General features: G+C 44.4%; 1 protein-coding gene across 1 annotated transcript in view; it reads left to right on the forward strand.

The window, feature by feature from the left end:
• Positions 1 to 23,631, forward strand: part of zbtb10 (zinc finger and BTB domain containing 10) — a 99,518-nt gene that overhangs the window by 66,007 nt on the left and 9,880 nt on the right. The window contains exons 3-4 of the mRNA XM_038809678.1: positions 72 to 140; positions 18,486 to 18,661. Of these exons, the coding sequence (XP_038665606.1) occupies positions 72 to 140; positions 18,486 to 18,661 (245 nt within the window). The remainder of the gene's footprint in view (positions 1 to 71; positions 141 to 18,485; positions 18,662 to 23,631) is intronic.

Genomic DNA, 23,631 nt, shown 5'->3' on the forward strand with positions numbered 1-23,631 from the left:
TTGATGCTTTTGGGAGAGGGTAAATTAAGTAGCCTAAAACAAAATGTTATTAATGAAACTTCTCTTTCCAGCTGGAACTTCAGATCAATTCAGATTTGGACTGCTCCAAGAAGCACAAAATAGAGAAACCTGGTTAAATGGTAAGTATTTTTCCAAGCAAATCTTGGAAAATTAATGTTTAATCCAAAGAGATGAACATATACTATATACGGTTTGTATTTTTTTTAAAAAGTGAATTGAGTACATTTCCTGACAATAAATTAGTGCTTTACATCAGGTTTTCCCATTGTCGGATGCCCTACAAGCATTTCTAGTGGTAATTTTAATGTGAAATGTTATGGCAAACTGAAGTTCTATTTTAAAGATGATAAAAAGTAAATTACCCACTTTCCAATTGATTTATCCATTGAATTAATTTGTGATTTAAAAAATATTTTATTCTCTTCCTTTTTCACATTTTCTCCCAAATTTACACCCACCAACAATAAACAATAAGCAGTAATAAATACAATATCAATCCCTATATCAACAACAATAATCCCATCCTCCCACCAAACTCCCAAACAGCAGTCCGCATGTTAACATAAACAAATGACAAAAAGGAATCAGGAATCGCTCAATCACCATTAACACATAACAGTCTCTCTTTCCCCCCCCCCCCCTAATGTTTGATGTAATCCAATTCTTGAAAGTACATAATGTATAACACGCATGAATTGTATAACCTCTCCATTATTCCCCTCAGTTCAAACTTAACCTTGTCAAGAGTCAGGAATTTCAACAGGTTCCCCCGCCATGCCAGAGCACAGGATGGAGAGGTTGATCTCCATCCCAACAGGGTCCACCTTCAGGCGATCAACGAGGCGAAGGCTACAACACCTGTCTCTGCACCCGTTTCCAACCCCGGCAGTTCCGACACCCTGAATACAAATGGGGCTGGTTTAGCACAGGGCTAAATCGCTGACTTTGAAAACAGACCAAGGCAGGTCAGTAGCACGGTTCAATTCCCATACCAGCCTCCCCGAACAGGCACCGGAATGTGGTGACAAGGGGCTTTTCACATTAACTTCATTTGAAGCCTACTTGTGACAATAAGCGATTTTAATTTTTCATTTCATTTCATACAGCCTCCCGAGGGCCTGGGTCCAGTTTCACGTGCACCACTAGAGATTACCCTAAAAACATCCTTCCAGTAATCCTCCAGCTTTGGACAGGACCAAAACACATTACATGGTTTGCGGGGGCCCCCTGCAACGTTCACACACATCTTCTACCCCCTCAAAGAGCTGACTTATCTTCCCCCTTGTGAGGTGTGTTCTTTATGCCACCTTCAGTTGTATCAGCCCCAACCTCGCACACAAGGTGGAGGAGTTCACTCTCCGGAGCACCTCACACCAGAACTCCTCCTTCATACCCTGAATGAAAAAATGAAATGAAAATCGCTTATTGTCACAAGTAGGCTTCAGATGAAGTTACTGTGAAACGCCCCTAGTCGCCACGTTCCGGCGCCTGTTCGGGAAGGCTGGTACGGGAATTGAATCGTGCTGCTGGCCTGCCTTGGTCTGCTTTAAAAGCCAGCGATTTAGCCCAGTGTGCTAAACCAGCCCCTCTCCCAACTCTTCCTCCCACTTTGCCTTGATCCTTTCCAACGGTGCCTTCTCTTCCAAAATAGCCCCATAAACCGCCGACACTACCCCCTTCTCCAGTCTCCCTGTCGTCTGCACCTCCTCCAGCAATGTGGAGGCCGGCTCCACCGGGAAGCTCTGTATCTCCTTCCTGGTAAAATCTTGAACCTGCATGTATCTAAACAATTCCCCCTGCTCCAGCCCATACTTCGCTTCCAGCTCCTTCAATCCTGCAAACCGACCCCCAAGAAATAAATCTTTTAATGTCTTAATCCCTTCTCCTCCCATCTCTGAAAATTTAGATCCCTCTTTCCTGACTCAAATCTGTGGTTCCCCTGTAACGGCATTTCCCTTGACCCTGCCGCCGCACCCCACCTCCCCTTATTACCGGATCCCATGGCCATCGGGAGCAGCGCTGTTGCTAGCGCCTTCAATCCTGACCCCCTGTACAAACTCTCCTCCATTCTGACCCACTGGGAATCAACCCCTCTGACCCAGCTCTGCACCTTCTCCACATTCGCTGCCCAATAATAATACATCAGATTCAGAAAACCCAAACCCCTGCCTGCCTTCCCCTCTGTAGCAGCACCTTTCTAACTCTGGCCACCTTCCCTCCCCATATAGAACATAGAACAGTACAGCACAGAACAGGCCCTTCGGCCCTCAATGCTGTGCCGAGCCATGATCACCCTACTCAAACCCACGTATCCACCCTATACCCGTAACCCAACAACCCCCCCTCCCCCCCCCCCCCCCCCCCCCCCCCCCCCCCCCCCCCCCCCGCCCTATGGAATGGCAGCTTTCCTACCCCTGGCCGAGACACCACAAAATACTCACTCTTGTCTCGATTTAATTTGTACCCCAAGAAAGACCCAAACATCCAAAGCACTTCCCAATTTATCCCTATTGACACCCGGTCAAACACTTTCTCAGCGTCTCATGTCACAACCACCTCAATTTCCTTCCCCTCTGCCGGTGCCATAACCACGCTCAATACCCTCCTAACTTTTGAAAAGAGCTGCCTCCCTCTCACAAACCCCATCTGATCTTCACCTATCACCTTTGGGAGGCACTCCTCCAGCCTACCTGCCAGTACCTTCGCCAATACCTTTTGCATCCACGTTTAAAAATAATATGGGCCTATACGTATAACAAGTCATCGGCACACAACGGCACCCCGTGCTCCACCATGCACTATTGCTTTCCATATCCAATAACCACTTAACACGATGGCCAACGGCTCAATCGCGAGTGCAAACAACACTGGGGACATGGGACATCCCTGCCTAGTCCCATGATGGAGAGAAAAGTATCCCGAGCTGATGCTATTTGTGCGGAAACTCGACCTCTGTTCCTTATACAGTCCTTCCCTGTCCACAAATTGTGGTCCAATCCCAAACCTCTTCAGAACTGCCATTAGGTACCCCCATTCTACCCGGTCAAACAGTTTCTCGGTGTCTCATGCCACAACCACTTCAATTTCCTTCCCCTCCGTCGGTGCCATAACCACATTCAATACCCTCCTAACGTTTGAAAAGAGCTGCCTCCCTTTCACAAACCCCATCTGATCTTCACCTATCACCTTTGGGAGGCACTCCTCCAGCCTACCTGCCAGTACCTTCGCCAATACCGTTTGCATCCACGTTTAAAAGTAATATGGGCCTATATGACCCACACTCTGTCGGATCCTTATCTTTTTTAAGCAACAGGGAACTCTATGCCTGGCCAACATTTGTGGTAACACCCCGTTCTCTATCGTCTCCTCAAATATCCCCACTAGCAGCGGTGCCAGCTTATCCTTGAATTTTTGTTAATATTCCACCGGAAACCCATCCGGCCCTGCCACCTTCCCGACTGCATCCTCCCAATCGCATCTTTTATCTCGTGCTCCACTATCGCTCCTTCTAATGTAGCCCTCTCCCCTAACCTCGGGTACTCCAACCCATCTAGAAATTCCTGCATCTCCCGGGTGGCTCTGACCTGTACAACCTCCCATAGAATTCCTTAAAGGCCTTGTTAATCTGATCCGGAGCCACCACCAACTTCCGTACCCTGTCCCACACCTGAACAATTTCCCTTACTGCCGTCTCCCTCCGAAGCTGACCCGTTAACATACGCCCTGCCCTCTGTCCATTCTCGTAAACTGCACCCCTTGCTCGCCAACCAGGGGCAGCACGGTAGCATGGTGGTTAGCATAAATGCTTCACAGCTCCAGGGTCCCAGGTTCGATTCCCGGCTGGGTCACTGTCTGTGTGGAGTCTGCACGTCCTCCCCGTGTGTGCGTTGGTTTTCTCCGGGTGCGCCGGTTTCCTTCCACAGTCCAAAGATGTGCGGGTTAGGTGGATTGGCCATGCTAAATTGCCCGTAGTGTCCTAAAAAAAAGTAAGGTTAAGGGGGGGTTGTTGGGTTACGGGTATAGGGTGGATACGTGGGTTTGAGTAGGGTGATCATTGCTCGGCACAGCATTGAGGGCCGAAGGGCCTGTTCTGTGCTGTACTGTTCTATGTTCTAATTGGCGCACCGCCTTCCTGGTAGATAGTCGGTCAAAGCTCGTCTGTAGTTCGTTGTTCTTTTCCAACTTCGCTGGGTCCCCATCTTCTGCATAAGTCCTCTGTACCTCCAGCATCTCATCTATTACCCTCTGACCCTCCAGCTTCTCCTCTTTGTCCACCCTGGCCTTAAACAAGATCACCTCGCCCCTCATCACTTCCAGAGAACCGCCTTTGACACCTCACCCGTGCAGTTGAAACCATCGGCCATCAAGTCCGGCAGCATCTTAGCGAATTGGCCTCGAGCTCTCTGCCGCTTCGGGCAAGCCCACAATTCTCAGATTATGTCGCCTCGAGCATTTCTCCAAATCCTTGATCTTTGCTCGCAGCCCTCTGTTGACCTCCACCACCCTCCGCAGCTCGTCCCCCATCGAGGTGAGCTGGTCGCTGTGTTGCAACACGGCCTTCCCCACATCCTTCATCTTTTCACCTTTTTCTCTCACCTCGGCCGATGCCTTTGCCACAAACAACCTTACCGGGGCGATTGCTTCCTTCACCAACGATTTCATTGTGACCGCCATCTCCTTACTCAACGTCTCCACGTGTCTCACAAACTGCTTCTCCAGTTCCACAGCCATCACCTCAGTCATCTTTTCCACCATAAGCAGTTTGGCCCCGCCATGTGGTCTGGCCTCCGCCATCTTGTCAGCGCGTTTGCTGGCTCTCGCACTCGATGGCGAACCCTCGTTTCCTCCCTTCACAGCTGCTTCTCGCGGCCATTTTCGTATCCTTTAACAAACTTACTATTTTTCTTTCTTCAATCCTTTAAAACAAAAATTTTTTCTCCGGGATCAGACATCTTTAGCGGGAGCCACCCAATGTGCTACTTCCCCTCTACATGATGCGTCCTGTCGCCTCGTGTTAGGCTCCGCCCTGCTGCTCCAACTGCCAGGCTCGACCCCTCCACTCTGGGTGCTTGACATTCCCGCGGGGTTCTTCACCAGTTTTCAATCGGTTCGATTTGTCGACCATCCCATAGACCCTAAAGGCCAAAAGAAATCGGGATGGGGGGGATGCGGAGGGAGGAACCCAGGGAAAACGCCAAAAATAGTCAAATTAACTTGTTGTTTTAATGACTTTTACAATTTTGAATTAAAGACAATTCTTTCACAAAGATTTGGGCTTAGAGTTCATACTTTTTTCACAGCTGTGACTGAACTGAAGCCTAATAACGTAGCATTGACAATTTTCCAAGTTCCTCATTTTGGCTTTCCACTGTGGTGCCATACCAAAAGAACCCGTATTCAAATACTGCCAAAGCCCAGGACTCGCCTTTAAGTACAGATGCGCTCTACTCCAATTAATACTGCTAGCTATCATATATCTACTCACTGGCACATCTGGTATGCCATTTTGCAGTATTCAGTTTATCATATGGGTGAAGGAAAGTTGCATTAAAAATCTGGAACTCCCTCCTGTGTGGATTTAGCTCCGTTGACTGGACAGTTGGTTTGTGATGCAGAGCAAGTCCAACAGCATGGGTTCAAATCAAGTACTGGCTGAGATATTTTTATGAAGGCCCACTTTCTCAACCTTTCCCGCCCACCTGAGGCAGGGTGATCCTCCGGTTAAGTCACCACCAGTCAGCTCTCCCCTCAAAGGGGAAAGCAGCCTACGGTCATCTAGGACTATGGCAACTTTACTTAACTTTGTACTTGTGCCAAATTAACTACTGTGGTTCAACAAGGTGACTTACCACTGCCTTTTCAAGGGCAGTTAAGGATGAGCAACAAGTTGGCCTTGCTTGTAACACTCTTCCCATGAAAGAATTAAAAATTTGGAGGAGTAAGTTTTATAGAACAGTGGAAGGAGTTGTGGAATTCAGTCCTCAAAAGCACCAGTAAAAATTTCAGAAATTGGTAAACATTTGCCTTTGTCACTAAGTTATTGTTTTGATGTTGTGCCCTATATGGTATAAATACCATCAAACACTGAATACTCCTTGTGACAACAACGCTGGAGATCTTCTAGTACACTTTATGCTTGGATAAAGCGTTATAATTAATTTGAGCTTTCATTATAGTCATTTCAGCCTAATTGAGTTAATGTTCTTAATGTAATTCTATTTGAGGGAAAAATAAAAACTATATATGGTCGTGGGAGCAATTGTGCTGCATATTAGATTGCCTCCATGGTTATTTGCATGTCATTGCACAATTTGAATATAATTGTGGAGTACATTTCTAGATTCTTAATTTTTTTTTTGTTTGAAAAGACTTCCTTTGACTACAATGTTGCTCTGCAATTTTTTTTTACAAATGAGAATTGAAGGTGTTTGTGAACATATACCAAGTTGATGCTAATATTATTGTTTATCTTGGAGATTTCTAAACTCGAGTCTGTAAAATCTGATTATGTTGCCACAAGAACTCTGAACAGGAGAGGACCAGAAAGCCCATTATAGCCCATTGAGCCTGCTGCGCCATTCAGTACGATCATGGACTTCAACTCCACTTTCCCACCTACTCTCTACATCCCTTGATTCCATAAGAGACCAAAATTCTTGCCTTTTCGAGCCGCAAATGTATTCAATGGAGCAATGACAACGATAGACCTAGCTGGAGATATAGTAAAGGAGGGATAATTGGCTTGGAGGTCAGTTTGAGGATAGACCTGAGCAGGCCATGTTCTCATGGAAATAAGTGGAGCTTGAGGTTCTCTGGTTTTAATTTATTTGAGATGGGGAACATGTTGCTGTTTGCTCAGAGAAGCCCTGGACCGTTTGGTGCAGCTGTTGATTGTAATTTGGACTTGTGTGGTTTGCAGGTCTCAGTTGCGACTTGGGAGAAATCTTGGGGAGCAGAGAAAGTGGCTGTTTGTACCCTGATAGAGCCAATTGGGGCTCCGAAAACCTGGGAGCCATTTATAGCTCACTGTGGCTGGGAGATGCGTTCAGAGAAACCAAGGGACAGTTCCAGTCTAGTGTAGCTCACCGTCTAAGAGTTGGAATTGTGCCCATAATTAGAAGTGCATGCAGCTTTGTGAATCTTGTTGAATGCAGTCTAGAGAGAAGAGATTGAACCATCAAGGGATGAACAGTCATTGAACCAATGAGTCGCATCAGCTTTGAGGGAATTCAGTGGCTCAGTCTTTCAAAATGAAGAGTTGAAATCCCACCTGATGAGAGTTTCTGCAAGATGTTTGGATTCATGGTGATCACTGACATCTTGCTGAGAAATCCGTGGGATCTGTCTTTGTAACATCTGCCATTTAATGTGCTGTGTGGTGTGATCGACCACTGTTTACCTGTTAAATCATATTTACCCCGTTAATTCTGATTGTTGGAATACAAGATATTTATTATAAATTGTTTTACTTCCTGACTTTGTATTAGTAAAGCTTAATTTTGTTTGTTTAAAACTGTGGGACTTTGTGGTGTTTTTCTCCTAGCGGATACTGAAATTGTTTTGTTTACCTAAACACACAAAAAATCACTGATCCTTAACCGGATTGTAAACCCCAACTGTTAACACTGTGCTCTTCCAACACCTCTCCACTGTTCGGTGAGACTGCACTCAGCTGTTCCTATTCTTATCAATCTAATCTTAACCAGAGAATCACCCACTCTGACTTTTCTTTCCGTACCAACACCATTACCTCCACTGTCCCCCAAGGATCTATTATTTGTACCTTTGTTTTCCAATGGTGCCATGGAGGACTAATATGTAGATACAATTATAGTGTCAGTTTACACGTGTATGTTGATGACGTGCACTATTTGTCCAACAGCCAGTACTAGATGAGCAGAAACTTTTACAACTGAATATTTAGATTGTAGCCACTGTTTTCAGTCCTGATTGCAAAATCCATTTCTTAGCTCTCCGTGGCAATTATTTGAGGCTGACCAAGACTGCTCACAACTTTGGTGTTATATTTGACTCTACTTTTGCCCAGCTCATCTGCTGAAACTCTTTTCTTTTTTTTCTTTTCTTTTTTTTTTATTGGAATTTTTTGCAGAAAATATAACAAAAAGTATAGCAAAAAGCAGTAATATGCAAATATGCAACTAACAGCCCCATAACACCCACAATTCCCCCCATTGAAACTCTTTTCTATACCTTTGCTACCCCTCAACTTTCCAATGAGCTCCTGGACATCATCCAATGTAATCTTGAACTCATCCAAAACTCAGCTGCCTGGGTCCTAACCCACCTATCACCCCACCCCCCTGCCCACCGACCTACATTGGTTCCTAGTTAAGCAACGCCATGATTTAGAAGTTTTCATTGTTATTTTCGAATTCCTCCAGGCCTCACTGCTCCCTATTTTTCTCTAATTGCCTCCGAAATATCTGTGCAACTTAATTCTGGCCTCTTGATTTTAACCGTTTCACCATTGGTGTACACGCCTCCAGCTGTCTGGGCCTCAAACTCCACCCATTCTTCTTCCTTTAGGATATTCCTTTAAAATCTTCCTCTTTGACCAAGCTTTTGGTTATCTGCCCTGAACTCTACTTATGTGACTCAGTCTCAGATTTTGCTTTAAAATATTGCCATGTAACTTCTTGGGATGACTTATTGTGTTAAAGGTGCGATGTAGATATAAAAAAGACTTGCACGTGTATAGTGCATTCGTTTGTGACCGCAATACTTTCCAAAACGCTTTATGGTCAATGAAGTGTAGTTCATGTTCTTATCTCAGAAACACGGCAACCAGTTTGTACACTGCAAGTTTCTTCAAACTGAAATGTCATAATTACCTGATCATATGTTGATCATCTGTTTTGTGATGTTGATTGAGAGAATCATAGAATTCCAACAGTGCAGAAGGAGGCCATTTGGCCCATTGTGCTTGCACTGACCCACTGAAAGAGTACCGCCTGCCTTATCCCCATAACCCCACCTAACCTTTGGAGATGGAGACTAAGGGCAATTTTGAATGGCCAGTCCACCTAACCAGCACATCTTTGAACTGTGGGAAGAAACCGGGGGAGACCCACGTAGACACTGGAAGAATGGGCAAACTCTCCACGGAGACTAACCTGAGGCCGAAATTGAACCCAGGTCCCTGGCGCAGTGAGGCAGCAGTGCTAACCACTGTGCCGCCCTTCGATTTGTGTATGATTGAAGTTAGCATTTCTTTAATAATTAGATAGTGTAGTGAAGGCTACTGTCCTGCTTTTTTGTTTTGTGCTATCCATCCCTGCACTGCGGCCACACCAGGAAAATGTTTGGGGGAAGCACTGATATAAATAATAACAGCAGAAAAATATGATTGCAATAGTTAATCCCGTAGCTGATGCTGACACAAGTCTGGTGGTCCTCTACCATAATTACTTTAAGAGACATCAGAATTTTGGATTTGTACTCGAGTTTTGGAAGTTGCAACTGAACAGTTAATTCATAACTGTCACGCTGAGAAGGTTAAGTTTAATTTGCATCTTCCAAAAGGCAAAGTATTGCATAGTCGGCAAAGCATTCTAAAATGTGATGCAAAATATATTGTTATGGGCCAGGGTTTAGAGAACCCCAAAGTGTATCATGGAGTTCACCTGACCCACAACTTTTAATAGATTGTGGTACGGGGAGCACACGGCCCACTCTGCAGATGTGATACAGCAGAAATGGAAAAGTATTTTTTAAAGCAAAACAATGTTTATTCTATGAACTCAAGTTAACCTTTTTAAAACATACAGTGAACATCTTAGCAACCATTAATTCAAATACAACCCCCAAGAATACCATACCAAGTAATCCTTAATAACTTACCAAACAACATCCAGAAGACAAAAGAAACACATTTTAACAGAAGCACATCAGGTTTACATTCACTACTGAAAACGTTTATAATTCTGAATTCACCAAACGATCATGACAGAGAGATCAACAGTACACCCGCTTTGTCTGGCTTCAGCTCCAAAACTGAAAACGAAACTAAAACACACCCTGCAGCTAACAGCCTAAAACGAAAGTAAAAAAGCTGACAGACAGCCCAGCTCCACCCGCACTCTGACATCACTGATAAACACCCATTTCTTAAAGATACTCTCCCATGACAATATTGCCTTTTTGGAATTTGAACAGCTGGGTTTAAATGGAAATATAGATTGGCATGCTGCTGCAGAAATTTAGTTATGTTAAAATGGCTGGAACCCACTTAGGGCAGTTGCATTACTTTTGTCATTGAAGTAATAATATTCAGAATCCAGTGGAAAATGTAGTTCTGACTAACTAGAGAGTAGATTTTCATAGAGTAGAAGTAATGCTATAAAATGAATTATTATTCAAAGATTTATCCTATGATTGACCAATTAATGATTTACTTTCTACATTACAACTTCCTTGGATTGGGAAGAAAAGATAGTTCTTGCATTGATATTTTACGCATGAATTTGAATTTTTCTGCTTCACTTATTTTTATTTATGAATAAAACTAATAAAAATAAAATCTTGGCATGCTAGAAGGAGTATTGTATATTTGTTGCAGACAGAACTCACCTGAGCATTTCTGTTTCTGCAAATGAAAGTTTGCAATTCTCCTTGTAATTATAATGCTGTCTCTGTAGTGTCCAGGTGCTGTGATCATTCTGTTAAATTGTAATGCTCTTCAGCATTAATTAATGCAATCTTCACTATTGCAGGATCTATTGCAATATGTTTTAGAAATGCAAAGCCGGTCTAGACTTACTGCTGAAAGTTGAAATCAGATTGTCACATCTTGATTCCTCATGTAGAGATCTATTGGACTGGGTCAACTAACTACTCTTTCACTCCAAGGTTAAAAAGAATTGGCAAAAACATCCTGTGGCGTTATGTGCAAGGTGGCCCACATTAGGGTACTCTTCTTTTAGCCCTTTTGCCCAGTTTCTTGGGGGTATTTTTGTTTAAAAATCCACTGATGTAATTGAATAAGGTGCCGACGTAGACAAAATGCCCAGAAAGACCAGGGGGAAAGCCTGAAAGCAGAAGTTCCTCGACTGAATAGGAGGCTTCTTGGGGCTCTTCAGTGGGGAAAATGGCAGAGGCAGCTTCTGTGACTCCACCATGCCACTAACAGCTGCGATGCTTGCCGCGGAATTTGAGAAGCAGTGGCAAGTAGTGTTGGGAGACCTCCACAAGTCGATGGAAGAGGCCCTGGCTCTTTATTTTTGTGTGGGTGGAATGTTTTGTAAATTGGATTTGCTTGGGGGGGGGGGGGGGGGGGGGGGGATTTAATTCTATGGGGAATTTTGATCTATTTGTTATAAGTGTTGTGGAAATAAGTACTGTTTTTTTATACTTCGTCCTTTTCTGTTAGCATTTTTCTTCACTCTCTGGGTAGGAGCTGCCTCTTAGATCGCAGACCTGACCCCCCATCAGTGGCTAGGGTACTTAACCAAAACCGCAATATTTTAGTACATTTTAAGACTGTGTAAAGAATGATTTGCTCTCGGAGTGACTGCATGAAAAAATAGGGTTTTAGTATTTCTTTTAAATATAAATTTAGAGTTACCAATTCATTTCCCCCCCCCCAATTAAGGCGCAATTTAGCGTGGCCAATTCACCTACCCTGCACATCTTTGGGTTGTGGGGGGGAGACCCACGCAGACACGGGAAGAATGTGAAAACTCCACACGGAGAGTGACCCGGGGCAGGGATCGAACCCAGGTCCTCGTCCCCATGAGGCAACATTGCTAACCACTGTGCCACCGTGCTGCCCGGGGTTTTGGTATTTCTAAAACAAAACTTTATTATGAAAGGAATATTAGGGGACCTCTTGTGGAGGCATGTAGTTGGAGGTTGCACATTGAGTAGCCCCCCTTAAAGTCCTCTGTTTCTGGCCATTTTCACCAGTTTTTTGGTGGGAACTTGAATGTAATCTTGTTCTAAAAGAGTTCTGGGCACTAGAGGATGTTGAAATCTGAAAGAAAGGATATTGGGAGAAAGGGAAGAGCATTAGTCCACCAGCAGAGTCGACCATGGTGCAGAGTTCTTTTGGAGGAAAGATGGCAGGGAACAAGCTTGCCAGGTGGGACTGCGCCCATTACTGTGGATATGCTGGCCAAGGTGATGGTGGTGGAGTTTGAGTAACAATTTGCCAAGCATTTTGAGCGGCAAGGGAAGGAGATGATGGACACTAAACGGTGGAGGACCCGCTGGCCCTGATCATGGAGGACCTTGGAAAGACATCGGAAGCGGAGTTGCTGAAGGTGGAGGACAGAAATAGGAGCCTGAGACCAAGGTTGAGGACCTGGAGAACAGTTCGTGACGGGAGAACTTCAGGATCGTGGGGCTGCCTGAGGGAGTGGGGGGCCTGATGCCGACGGATCTGTTGGGAGGAGGAGAATGCCCATCATCATCATCCCCCCCCCCCCCCCCCCCCCCCCCCCCCCAAACCCTTTAAGCTGGGCAGGTCACTCTAGCCAAGAACTGTGATTGTGTGCGTCCACAACTATTAGATGAAGGAACAGTTCTTTAGATGGGCCAAGCAGAATCGGAGGGGAGATGGGACGGCAGCAATATTCATATATACCAGGATGTCATGGTGGATCCGGCGAGAAGGTGTGCTGCGTTCAATAAAGCGAAGGCAGTGCTTTTCAAGAGTGAGTGTGATTCGTGGTTCTCTACCCGGTGAGGCTGAGGGTCATGCATAACTTAAGGGAGTTGTGTGTGAAGGCTGAAGGACTGTAACTGAACTGAGGTGGGTGTTGGAACTTTGTTGCGGTTGGGAAGTGTTTGATATGTTATGCTGTTTGTGCCCTCTAATTTCTTTGTACATAAGTTAGTGTTAAAGTTAAATCTTGTTTGGGGTGTTTTTACGTGGTGGGGGTTGTCGAGGGTGTGCTTATGGAGGGAGGGGAGAAAAGTGCCAGTTTCTGGATGAGCTAGGAGGTGGGGAAGTTTAGAGGTGATTGGTTCGGGTGTGGGGTGTTTGCTTGCAGTTCCTTTTGTAATGGATGCAGGGGGTGGGATCTTTGGCGAGGGCCACCTCCCTAGCAAACTGGAGTTGGCTCGTTAACTGGAGCGAGGTTGGGGGAGGAACTGCAGTTGGCCGAACCTGCTATTAGGGATAGGAAATATATTAAACTTAATTGGTTATGATATTCCAAAATTCCATGGACATGGGAAAAGTTCCAGTGGATTGGAAAAATGCTAACGTTCTGCCCTTATTCAAAAAGGGAGGTAGGCAGAATGTGGGAAATTACAGACCAGTTAATTTAACATCTATTGTTGAAAATTTGTTCGAATCAATTATCAAGGACGTAATATCAGGACATTTGGAAAGCCAAAGTGCAATCCATCAGAGTCAATGTGGTTTTATGAAGGGAAAATCATGTTGAGTTCTTTGAAGATGTAACAAACAAAGTGGATAATGGGGATCTTGTAGGTGTAGTGTATCTGGACTTCTGGAAGGCATTTGATAAGGTGCCACACAAGGTTGATTCACAAGGTGAGATCACATGGGATTAGGGGTAACTTATTAGCTTGGATAGAAGACTGGCTGACGGACAGGAGACAGAGAGTCAGGATAAATGGGTCTTTTTCTGGATGGCAATATGTAACTAGTTTGGTGCCACAGGGTTTGGTCCTTGGGCCCCGGCTATTTGCAATCCAAATTTAACAACTTGGATAACGGGATAGAAGGTTCTGTAACCAAATTTGTAGATGACACAAAAATAGGTAGAAGTCTTACAACACCAGGTTAAAGTCCAACAGGTTTGTTTCAAACACTAGCTTTCGGAGCACGGCTCCTTCTTCAGGTGAATGGAAAGGCTTGTTCCAGAAATGTTTATATAGACACAGTCAGAGATGCCCCGGAATGCGAGCACCTGCAGGCAATCAAATCATCAAAGATGCAGAGAGAGAGGTAACTCCAGGTTAAAGAGGTGTGAATTGTCCCAACGGGACATGGAACGGGATATGGCGCTCGACTCATTGATCGACAGTTCCACCGCGCCACAGCAAAAAACCGCACCGACCTCCTCAGAAGACAAACACGGGACACCACTGACAGAGTACCCTTCGTCGTCCAGTACTTTCCTGGGGCGGAGAAACTACGACATCTTCTTCGCAGCCTCCAACACATCATCAGCGAGGATGGACATCTTGCCAAGGTCATCCCCACACCCCCACTACTGGCCTTCAAACAACCGCGCAACCTCAAACAAACCATTGTTTGCAGCAAATTACCCAGCCTTCAGAACAGCAACCACAACACCACAAAACCCTGCCAGGGTAATCTCTGCAAGACATGCCAGATCATCGACATGGACACCACCATTACACGTGGAAACACCACCCACCAGGTACGCGGCGCATACTCGTGCGACTCGACCAATGTAGTCTACCTCATACGCTGCAGGAAAGGATGTCCCGAAGCGTGGTACATTGGCGAGACCATGCAGACACTGCGACAACGAATAAACGGGCATTGTGCGACTATCAACAGGCAGGACTGTTCCCTTCCAGTTGGGGAACACTTCAGCAGTCAAGGACATTCAGCCTCTGATCTCCGGGTCAGCATTCTACAAGGAGGCCTTCAGGAGACGCGACAACGCAAAATTGCTGAGCAAAAACTTATAGCTAAGTTCCGCACGCATGAATGCGGACTCAACCGGGATCTGGGATTCATGTCGCATTACATTCGGCCCCCACCAACAAGCCTGGACTTGCAGAGGCCTACCGACTGAACTGGCTTGGGACAATTCACACCTCTTTAACCTGGAGTTACCTCTCTCTCTGCATCTTTGATGATTTGATTGCCTGCAGGTGCTCGCATTCCGGGGCATCTCTGACTGTGTCTATATAAACATTTCTGGAACAAGCCTTTCCATTCACCTGAAGAAGGAGCCGTGCTCCGAAAGCTCGTGTTTGAAACAAACCTGTTGGACTTTAACCTGGTGTTGTAAGACTTCTTACTGTGCTCACCCCAGTCCAACGCCGGCATCTCCACATCACAAAAATAGGTGACAGTAAGTTGCAATAAAGAAATAAGAAATTTACAAATGGATATAGATAGGTTAAGAGAGTGGGCCAAAATGTGGCAGATGAAGTTTAATGTGGATAAGTGTGAAGTCATGCATTTTGTTCGATTAAATGGAAAGGCAATTTATTATCTAAATGGGTAGAGGCTTCGGGGTGCTCCGGTGCAGAGGGATCTGGGTGTCCTCGTGCATGAGTCATAGAAAACAGGCATGCAGGTGCAGATAATAAGGAGAGCGAATGGACTGTTGGCATTTATAGTAAAAGGAATTGAGTATAAAAGGAAGTGTTGTTGCAACTATATACGGCATTGGTAAGATCACGCCTGGAGTATTGTGTACAGTTTTGGTCACTTTATTTGAGGAAAGATGTAGTGGCATTGGAGGCAGTTCAGTAGAGGTTCACTAGGTTGATTCCAGAGACATGGGGTTTGTTATATGAAGAGAGATTGAACAGTTTAGGCCGATATTCTCGATAGAGTTTAGAAGAATGAGGGGAGATCTAATTGAGGTATACAAGATGCTAAAAGGTATTGTTAAAGTAAACGTGGAGTTGATGCTTCCTCTTGTGGGGCATTCTAAAATGAGAGGTCATAATCTTAGAAAAAGAGGTAGCAAATTTAAAACCGATTGGAGAAAAAAACTACTCCCAAAGGATTGTGAATCTGGGGCAGCACGGTGGCACAGTGGTTAGCATTGCTGCCTCACGGCGCTGAGGTCCTAGGTTCGATCCCGGCTCTGGGTCACTGTCTGTGGAGTTTGCACATTCTCCCCGTGTTTGCGTGGGTTTCGCCCTCACAACCCAAAGATGTGGTATATCTGGATTTCCAGAAAGCCTTTGACAAGGTGCCACACAAAAGGTTGCTGCATAAGATAAAGATGCATGGCATTAAGGGTAAAGTAGTAGCATGGATAGAGGATTGGTTAATTAATAGAAAGCAAAGAGTTGGGATTAATGGGTGTTTCTCTGGTTGGCAATCAGTAGATAGTGGTGTCCCTCAGGGATCCGTGTTGAGCCCACAATTGTTCACAATTTACATAGATGATTTGGAGTTGGGGACCAAGGGCAATGTGTCCAAGTTTGCAGATGACACTAAGATGAGTGGTAAAGCGAAAAGTGCAGAGGATACTGGAAGTTTGCAGAGGGATTTGGCTAGGTTAAGTGAATGGGCTAGGGTCTGGCAGATGGAATACAATGTTGACAAATGTGAGGATATCCATTTTGGTAGGAATAACAGCAAACGGGATTATTATTTAAACGATAAAATATTAAAGCATGCCGCTGTGCAGAGAGACTTGGGTGTGCTAGTGCACGAGTCACAGAAGGTTGGTTTACAGGTGCAACAGGTGATTAAGAAGGCAAATGGAATTTTGTCCTTCATTGCTAGAGGGATGGAGTTTAAGACTAGGGAGGTTATGTTGCAATTGTATAAGGTGTTAGTGAGGCCACACCTGGAGTATTGTGTTCAGTTTTGGTCTCCTTACTTGAGAAAGGACGTACTGGCACTGGAGGGTGTGCAGAGGAGATTCACTAGGTTAATCCCAGATCTGAAGGGGTTGGATTATGAGGAGAGGTTGAGTAGACTGGGACTGTACTCATTGGAATTTAGAAGGATGAGGGAGGATCTTATAGAAACATTTAAAATTATGAAGGGAATAGATAGGATAGATGCGGGCAGGTTGTTTCCACTGGCGGGTGAAAGCAGAACTAGGGGACATAGCCTCAAAATAAGGGCAAGTAGATTTAGGACTGAGTTTAGGAGGAACTTCTTCACCCAAAGGGTTGTGAATCTATGGAATTCCTTGCCCAGTGAAGCAGTTGAGGCTCCTTCATTACATGTTTTTAAGGTAAAGATAGATAGTTTTTTGAAGAATAAAGGGATTAAGGGTTATGGTGTTTGGGCCGGAAAGTGGAGCTGAGTCCACAAAAGATCAGCCATGATCTCATTGAATGGCGGAGCAGGCTCGAGGGGCCAGATGGCCTACTCCTGCTCCTAGTTCTTATGTTCTTATATGTAGGGTAGGTGGATTGGCCACGGTAAATTGCCCCTTAATTGGAAAAAATGAATTGGATACTCTAAATTTATATAAAAAGGATTGTGGATCTGTGGAATTCGCTACACCAGAGTGCGGCGGATGCAGGGACAATTAGGAAAGGAAGAGGGGCATGGAAAAGCACCAGTAGGTGTGATTAGAGAAAATTCCAAGAATTCCATAAGTATATCAAGGGGAAGAGGATTACCAGGGATAGAGTAGGACCCATATAGGGGCCAAGGGGGTAATCTGTGACGGGCCAGGTGACATGGGGGGGGATTGGTAAACGAGTACTCCACATCTGTCTTCACTTTGGAAAAGGAGGATGTGGGTACAGAGTTTCGACTGAGGTTCTTGAGCAGTTTGACATGGGGAGTGAGGAGGTCTTGGAGATTATGGTGAGTTTTTTTTTAAAAAGTGGGCAAATTGCCAGGTCCAGGTGCTATGGGAGGCAAGGGAGGAAATTACAGGTGTTCTGACTCAAATTTCTAATTTCCCCTCTGGCCACAGGGGAAGTACCAGTGGACTGGAGGATGGCTAATGTAGTTTCACTTTTCAACAAGGGTGGTAGAGATAAGCCAGGGAATTGCAGACCAGTGAATCTCACATCGGTAGTCGGAAAACTATTGGAGAAAATTCTGAAGGACCGAATCTATCTCCACTTGGAGAGGTAAGGTTTGATCAGGGACAGTCAGCAAGGCTTTGTCAGAGGCAGGTCATGCCCAACAAATTTGATTGAATTATTTGAGGAGGTACACCATGCAACCAAGTGATTTATCTCCCTCCTGTAGTCTGATTCGCTGTTGTTTGAGACATGGCCCACCACAGTCGTATCATCTGCAAACTTATAGATTGAGTTGGAGTTAAATCTTGCCACACAGTCGTGTGTATAGGGTGTAGTATTGCATAATTTATACTTTGTGCAAAGTGATGTTTGGACCTATAAGAGACCGAAACGTATGAGAATTTCCATAAAGACTTGATTAACTTGCTGTCATTGTGTATCACGTCGAGATAATTCTTTCATTGTTGGTTATATCTTAAGATATCATTATAAGCGTACAAGTTAAGAGCAGGAATAGGCCACTCGGCCCCTTGAGCTTGCTCCGCCATTCAATAAGATTGTGGCTGAACCTGATTGTAGATTAAACTTTACATTCCTGCCTGCCTACACCCCCGATAACCTTTTGAACCTCTTGCTTATCAAGAAACTAACTACCTCTGCCTTAAAAACATTCAAAGACTCTGCTTCCACTGCCTTTTGAGGAAGAGTGTTCCAAAGACTCAATTAATTAATTATATCAATAACTGAAAATGCTGGTGTTCAAACCTTTAACAGATATAATAAATAAACTATATGAATTCTATGTCTGTTAGGTGATGCTTCAATTGGAAGTCAAAACAAATTCAAATGCCCACATTGTAATTATATTGCCAAGTATCGACGCACATTGAAGAGGCATCAGCTAATACATACTGGAGTGCGGTCCTTTGCTTGTGACATCTGTGGAAAGTTGTTCACGCGGAGAGAACATGTAAAGCGACATTCCTTGGTAAGTATGATTATCATTCTTAAGCCATTGGACTCGTGTAGCTCAAGAGTCTTTTTAATTTTATAATAGGCAGCATTTATATTGCAAAGCAATGTAAAACATAGGAGACATCGCCATGTCTCAATCCATCACAAAGTAATACATGAGCTCCTTGCACTTTTTGAATTGAGAGTGGATGGGGAAAGATTTTGAAGCAGGCTGTTGGATTGGAGTAAAACAGTTGAGGGTTAATTTGTTTCCAGTAATATGGACCAGAGGAGGGTTTTAGCAAGGCAGAATGATCATGCTTGATCTGGTTCGGATGACTAAAGCAAATGTGTGCCATATACCTGCAAGTCTTGGACTTCAGGAAAGGAAGAGGAGGCCTTACTAGGAGAGCAAGCAGGATGAGAGAAAGTAAAGATTTTGTTGGGAACAAAAGCTTCAGAGTTGGAGATGAGGGAGTGATTGAGCAAATCAACCATTGCAGAGGTATTGAGACAAAGAGAGGATCAAAGTCTAGGCAATCAGAGGCTTGAAAGTGCATTTGTAAGCTGCTATGGGAGGAGACACAGATTGTTACCGCAATAGGGACACAGCATGTTGAGTTCAAGGGAGTATGGCGACGCTGAATGGCCTCTACTTTAATGCTAGAATATCAAAGGTTAGGCAGATGAGTTGAAGATGTTTATTAACCCGTGGGCCATCACTGAGATGTGGTTGAGGGAGTGGCAGGTAAGGTGAAGTCCCATAGCCCCAGATGACCACAGGCTGCTTTCCCCTTTGAAGGTATGAGCTGACGGGTGGTGATTTAACCTTGGGATTACCACACACCAGGCAAGGGGCAAGGTTGAGAAGGCAAGGCCTTCATGAATAACCTCAGCCGGTACGGGAATTGAACCCGTGCTATTGGCCTTGCTCTACACCATGAACTGCCCAGCCAATGGGGGGGCTGCTCAAGATTCTGGATTTAGGATCTTCAGGCAGAACAGGCGACGGTGTAAAAAAGGAGGTGGTGTTGCATTATTAACAAAGGAGTCTGTTACTGCAGTAAGGAGGGGCAATATCTTGGAAGGGTCTTCTAATGAGGCTTTGTGGGTAGAGTTTAGGAATACAAAGGGGGCAGTCACACTTCTGGGAGTGTATATGTGGACCACCAAATACTAAGAGGGCCATAGAGGAGCAGATAGGTAGACAATTAACTGAGATGTGTAAAAACAATAATAAAGTAATTATATTAGGAGATTTCAACTTTTCCAACATTAATTGTATAAAGGGTTTAGAGGGAGCAGATTTCTTGAAATATATTCGAGAGAGCTTCTTGTATCAACATGTCGAAGTCCAACAAGGGTGCTGCAGTGCTGGATCTAGTTCTGGGGAACAAAGCTGGACAGGTGTTTGAGATGGCTTTTCAGAGATAGCGATCACAGCACTGTATGTTTTAAATTTGTCATGGAAAAGGAAAAAGATGGTTGCAAAATAGGGTTTTGGATTGGGGGAAGGCTGATTTTGTTAAAATAAGGCAGTATCTGACCAAAGTAAACTTGGAACAGGTCCTTCTGGGTAAATCTACAGCAGAACAATTGGGGGGGGGGGGGGGGGGGGGGGGGGTGGTTCAAAATGGAATTGGCAAGAGTACAGGTCCAACATGTTCATTTAGGGTGAAATGTAGGAGCAGCAAGTCCAGAGAACCCTAGATGTCTCGGAATATTCAGTACTGGATAGGAAGGAAAGGGAGACTTTTAACAGATACAAAGGGAGCAAATCTGGAGGCCCTTGTGGAATATAGAAAGTGCAGGGGGAGAACTCAAAAAAGCAATTAGGAGAGCGAAGAGGAGATGTGGAAGAGCACTAGTCGGTAATATTTGCGAAAAAGCCCAAGATATTCCCATAAGTGTATCCAGGGTAATTGGATTACCAGGGAAAGACATTGTAGCACAGTGGTTCGCACTGTTGCTTGGGTCACTGTTTGTCTGCACATTCTCCCTGTGTCTCTGGGTTTCCTCCCCCCAAGTCCTGAAAGACTTGCTGTTAGGTAATTTGGACATTCTGAATTCTCCCTGTGTATCCAAACAGACTCTGGAATGTGGTGACTAGCGGCTTTTCACAGTAACTTCATTGCAGTGTTAATGTAAGCCTACTTGTGACAATAAAGATTATTATTAATAGCAGTGTGGACCTCACTCAAAACGCTGGCATAAAACACCCCGCCAAACTCGCCCAAAGTGGCACTTTGTTTTTGGTTGAATTCCGCCCAATATTCCAGGTGTGATTTCATCAAGGCCTTGTATAATTGCAGCAAGACATCCCTGCTCCTTTACTCTAATCCTCTCTCTATGAAGGTCAACATGCAATTTGCCTTTTTTACCACCTGCTGCACCTCAACTGGTGTACAGGACACCCAGGTCTCATTGCATATTCCCTTCTCTCAATCTGTAGCCAGTCAGAGAATCTGCCTTGCTGTTTTTGCTATCAAAGTGGATAACTCTTATTTATCCACATTGTACTGCATTTTCCCACTCAATTTGTCCAAATCACACTGAAGCACCCCTGAATCTTCCTCACACCTCGCCCTCCCACCCAGTTTTGTGTCATTATTAGAACATTATCAGGAACATTAGGAAGACCATAACCATTGCAATTCAATAGTTGCCATAAGTTCCATGGTCTTAAGCTGAATCACTTTCCACAACTTTGGGATACTAGTCAACCTTACAATGAGCATCTGATTTCATATCATCTCCATTACAAAGCTTGGATGTTTTCATCACCTCGGTCCATCTGCCACTGAAACCCATATACAGCTTTTTTGCCTTTAGACCTGATCTGTTCCAGTGTTTTCCAGATTTGTCACCCATCCTCCAGCTTCCATATAGATAATCGCAATCTAAAACTTAGCTACCTGTATCCTAACCCATATGACTTCTCTCTCTCATCGATCCCCCTGTACTTGCTGACCCACATTGGCTCCTTGCTTCCCTGTGCCTTCAATTTACAATTCCTATTCTCATGTTTAAATCCCTTCATTGTCATACACCTTTCAGTCTCTGTTTTTTTTAATAAACGTTTTTTTTGAGGGTTTTTTTTTGGTATTCTAACACCTTTCAATGTCTAACCTCTTCCAACCATGCAAATTGCCGCAAACTCTTTGTTCTGCAGTTCGAAGTTATGGATTTTCCCCATCTTTGGCCTATTGTTAGTAGCCGTGTCTTCAGTCACTTTGAATTTCCTTCCTGAAACACTCTACCTCTTCATCTTCCACTTATTTAAGCACGTTCTAATAAAAGCCTGCCTCTTTGACCAAGCCTTTGCATCACCCCCACCCAATATCCCTCAGTTGTGAAGTACTTTGAGATGTTTTTCCATGTTAAAGGTGTTCCTTAAGTGCAGGTTATGTGTTCTTTGTCAGTGGATGTTTTTCAGACTGGAGGAAGGTTCGTCGTGGTGTTCCTTAGTGGTCTGTATTTGGACCCTTGCTTTTCCTGATGTATATTAATGATCGCGATCTTGATGTGCAGTGAACAATTTCAAATTTTGAGGATGACTCCCAAAGTACTTAAGGAAGTGGCCGTAGAAATAGTGGATACATTGGTGATCCTCTTCCAAGATTCTATAGACTCTGGAACAATTCCTACAGATTGGAGAGTAGCTAATCTAATCCCACGATTTTAGAGAGAAAACGGGGACCGGTGAACCTGACATCGGTAGTGAGGAAAATTTTAGAATCCATTATCAAAGATTTTATAGCAGAGCACTTAAAAAACAGTGGCAGGTTTGGATGGAGTTAACATGAATTTTAGAAGGGGAATTCATGCTTGATAAATCTACTGAAATTCTTCAAGTACGCAACTAGTAGAGTTGATGCGGGGGTGCCAGTGGATGTGGTGTATTTGGACTTTCTGAAGCCTTTTGACAAAGTCCCACATAAGCGAATAAAATGCATGGGATTAGGGATAGTGTATTGAGATGGATAGAAAACTGGTTGGAAGACGGAAAACAAAGAGTAGGAATTAACGGATCTAATTCCAAATGGCAGGCACTGACTAGTGGGGTACTGCAGGGATTGGTACTGGGACCCCAGCTATTAATAATATAATTGATTTGGATGAGGGAACAAAATGGAATATCTCCAAATTTGCAGATGACACGAAGTTGAGTGGGAGGGTGAGCTGTGAGGAGAAGCTAGAGATTCTTCAATGTGATTTGGACAAGTTGAGTAAGTGGACAAATGAATGGCAGCTGCAGTGTAGTTTGGATGAATATGAGGATATCTACTTGGGTAGCAAAACGGGAGGCAGACTATTATCTGAATGGCCATAAATTAAGAGAGGGGAATGTGCAAAGAGATGTGGGAGTTCTCATACACCAGTCACTGAAGGTAAGCATGCAGATGCAGCAGGCGGTAAAGAAAGCAAATGGCATGTTGGCCATCATAGTGAGAGGATTCAAGTACAGGAGCAGGGATGTCTTACTACAGTTATATTTGGCTTTGGTCAGGCCACACCTGGAATGTTGTGTGAAGTTTTGGTCTCTTTATCTGAGGATGGATGTTCTTGCTCTAGAGGGAGTGCAGCAAAGGTTTACCAGACTATGATGGCAGGATGGACTATTGAGGAGAGATTGAGCTGGTTTGAATGTTTTTGCTGGAGTTCAGAAGAATGAGGGGGGAATCTCATAGAAACCTATAAAATTCTAATGGGTTTAGACAGGGTAGATGCAGGAAGGATGTTCCAGTTGATGGTGTCCAGAACCAGATGTCACAGTCTGAGGATATGGGGTTGACCATTTAGGACAGAAATTAGGAGAAATGTCTACACCCAGAGAGTGATAAGCCTGTGGAATTCACTACCACAGAGTAGTTGACGCCAAAACATTTTATATTTTCAAGAAGCAGTTATATGTCGTACTTGGGGCGAAGGGGATCAAAGGAAATGTGGGGTGGGGGAGGAGGCTGTATTAGGCTATTGAGTTGGATGAATAACCATGATCAT

This window comes from Scyliorhinus canicula, chromosome 10 (genome assembly GCF_902713615.1).
Source record: "Scyliorhinus canicula chromosome 10, sScyCan1.1, whole genome shotgun sequence".
Taxonomy (NCBI): Eukaryota; Metazoa; Chordata; class Chondrichthyes; order Carcharhiniformes; family Scyliorhinidae; genus Scyliorhinus; species Scyliorhinus canicula.